The 2,856-nt window shown below is 51.5% G+C and overlaps 1 protein-coding gene across 1 annotated transcript in view; it reads right to left on the reverse strand.

Moving 5' to 3' along the window:
- Window positions 1–37: 37 nt before the first annotated feature.
- AXIN2 (axin 2) overlaps window positions 38–2,856 on the reverse strand; it is a gene marked incomplete at its 3' end in the record, with an annotated part of 14,630 nt that continues 11,811 nt past the window's right edge. Inside the window, exons 3-4 of the mRNA XM_009869798.1 lie at window positions 2,233–2,335; window positions 38–213 (exon numbers count right to left, since the gene is read on the reverse strand). Of these exons, the coding sequence (XP_009868100.1) occupies window positions 38–213; window positions 2,233–2,335 (279 nt within the window). The remainder of the gene's footprint in view (window positions 214–2,232; window positions 2,336–2,856) is intronic.

Raw genomic sequence — 2,856 nt, forward strand, 5'->3', positions numbered from 1 at the left:
GATCGAAACGCGTCCCTCTCCGTGGGCACAACGTGACCCCCTCCCGCCCCCCGGGGGGGTTAATCCTCCTACCTCCTTGATTTGCTGCAGCCTCTCCTCCAGACTGTCCATGGTTTCCTGCTCCTGCTTCAGCTTCTCCAGGCGGGAGATGAGCTCTGCGGCAAAGGCGGCCGGCTCCACCGGGGTCATCTCCTTGGGAAGACGGTGGGTCCTCTACAAGGAGCGGGGACAGAAGGCACAAGGCACGTTTAGCGGGTGGCGTGGGGCGCGGGCGCTTAGCCGGAGCGGCATCGCCGGCCCCGCTACGCTTGTTGTGTCTCCATGTTTGGATGAAAAGACGACCGCAACTAGGCATGGTCTGCTCTGGATTTTTATGAGCTAGTGCTGTGGCCTCATGGAGTGACATCCTCCCCACCAGCGTTTGCCTTCGGCAGGAGCAGTTGGTCGCACTCTGAGGAACCCCGCTTGTTCTCTCTGTAGTACAACCAGCCCATCAGTAGCTACTCTGAAGTAGAAAATCTTCAAAGACTGTTGTCAAACATCAAAAAAAAACCAAAAAAAACCTCTGAGGTGGGAGGGAGAGACTTTAACTCAAGGAATAAAGTGAGTATAAACAGAAAGGAGTTGGAAATTAAAAAAAATAAGATGGGGGAGAAAAAGGGAAAGGAGAAAAAAAGAAAAGGAAAAAAAAAAAAAAAGAAGTCAAACGGTTGCAGATCAGAGAAGTGCTGGTAATTTATTTCCTGGCTACACACTGGGCACCTTTGAGGTAGTGTTGTCTCAACAGTGTCCTAGATCTCTTCCCCCCCCTCCATCTCTTTGTAAGGCTAGCGGTGCTACACTGCTGAGCTTGGCTGCCTCAAGCAGATCTATCAAGGGAAAAAGGGAACATCTCCAAATCAAGTGCAGAATATAAAAAGGCAAAACGCGAATTTCTGCCAAAAGAAGCAAACATGGCAGGAAAAGGGGAAGGGGGAAAAAAAAAAACTGCTGCAGGCTAGCGGTGCTACACTGCTGAGCTTGGCTGCCTCAAGCAGATCTATCAAGGGAAAAAGGGAACATCTCCAAATCAAGTGCAGAATATAAAAAGGCAAAACGCGAATTTCTGCCAAAAGAAGCAAACATGGCAGGAAAAGGGGAAGGGGGAAAAAAAAAAAAAGAGGAAAAAGAAACCACCCACCCGACTCTGCCCTCCCTCCTGCCACCCCCACGCACCCCACTCCTCGCCCCCACTGTCCTGCTCTCTCCCTCTTTTTTTTTCCCCCCCCTGAAAGCAGAAAGCTGAACTGCCAACTCTTTCACATACTACCCACCAGATGAGGTGGGGCCTCTCTCCGGCAACCACTTAGCTCCAGAAATGATGTGAGGGTAGAAAAAGGCCACTCTGCTGGAAATTGTCACTCTTACACAAGCTGGCTCTATTCAGTCCCTGATCAAAGCACTGCCTTACAGAGAAAGTCGATTTGCACGCCCTGGGACAAAATAATCTAATTTACAAGCTCAGGCTATAGAACTTTCTTTAGGGAGGAAGGGGAAAAAAAAAAATAGCAAAAAGAAAAACCACATAAACCACCCCCCCACACACACACCAGAAATATCATCTATGACTCCTTGCTGCTTAAGACAGCAGAAAGAGGAATTTTAGCACATTAATCTCAAGACAAGATAAGTTTATACTTGTCTGTGTAAACAGTTTATTCGCTGCAGGAATCGGGAGTCTGCAAGTCAACTGAATTAGCAAGTCAGCGAGTTAATTTTCGAGAGCACAGCAACGCCACGAATCGGATGCCCTCAAAGCAAAGCTCGCGTCTGCCGCAAACGTCTCTCTTTTGGCAGATCCCGCTCCCTGCCAGCTCACAGACGGTGGCCTTCAAAGGCCAACTCTGGTCTGCTCGGCACTGGCCGAGGTGTCAGGGTGGTGGCCAGAGTCAAGGCTCTTGCTAGACCCAACCAGGCATCTCTGCTTGGATAAAGACCAGGAGGACAAACTCAGTGTCATGCCAAAGCCCTAATTAGCACTTGGCTTTCAGGGAAGGACCAAAACTTCATTGATGGTGCACGAGCAGGTTTTTGCAAGGATGATGAGAGCACGTGGCTCCTGCCCCATGCCAAGCAGCATCTCTTCTCTGGCACCATGCAGGGATGGAAATCCCTTCCCTCCACACGTGGCCATTCCTGGTCCCAGCGTCTCCCACGGCCACCCCAGACCCCGCAGCTCCCGCCTGAACTTACCGGAAAATGAGGTAGAGAAACTTGACCGTTGGCCTTGACGCTCCGATGCATTTCCCGCTGGAGCTGCTTCTTGCTCCCAATTCTGTACGGGGGGATCCCATCTCTGCACATGGAAGAGAGGTCACCGTCAGTCGGGGCTCTCCCCATGCCCTAACCGAGACGCTTCTCCGTCACCTCTGAAACCAGCTGGGCACGCCACACGCCCCGTCCTCAGAGGTGCTGAGCCCTCTGGACATCACCTGGAGCCTCTAACATCCATCCACCATCTACACGGATGTACATTAGCTAAGCAAAAGCTGAAAGGCAAGCTAAGGCAGCTCCACGCGGAAGGACGCCCAAAGATCCCATCAGCTGAAGCATCTTAGAGAAAGGCTCTTCTTCCAGCTCTACATGCTTCCTTCTGCCCTTTACTTCAGTTGCTTCCTCACCTGCACTCTCTAATATCACTTTTCCTCAAGCTTTGAAACACCCCATGGAGTGCTGGAAACAAGAAGGAAGAGGTTGAAGGTGGATGGCCACCAAACGGCTGCTCCCCACCATCTACTTAAGATCCGTGATGTTTCTCCTGCCCTGAGGCTGGCCAGCACAGGCAGGCCACTGCCAGGCACGAGCAAAGCCGGGACG

The sequence above is a fragment of the Apaloderma vittatum genome, unplaced genomic scaffold, assembly GCF_000703405.1.
Source record: "Apaloderma vittatum isolate BGI_N311 unplaced genomic scaffold, ASM70340v1 scaffold34245, whole genome shotgun sequence".
Classification (NCBI taxonomy): domain Eukaryota; kingdom Metazoa; phylum Chordata; class Aves; order Trogoniformes; family Trogonidae; genus Apaloderma; species Apaloderma vittatum.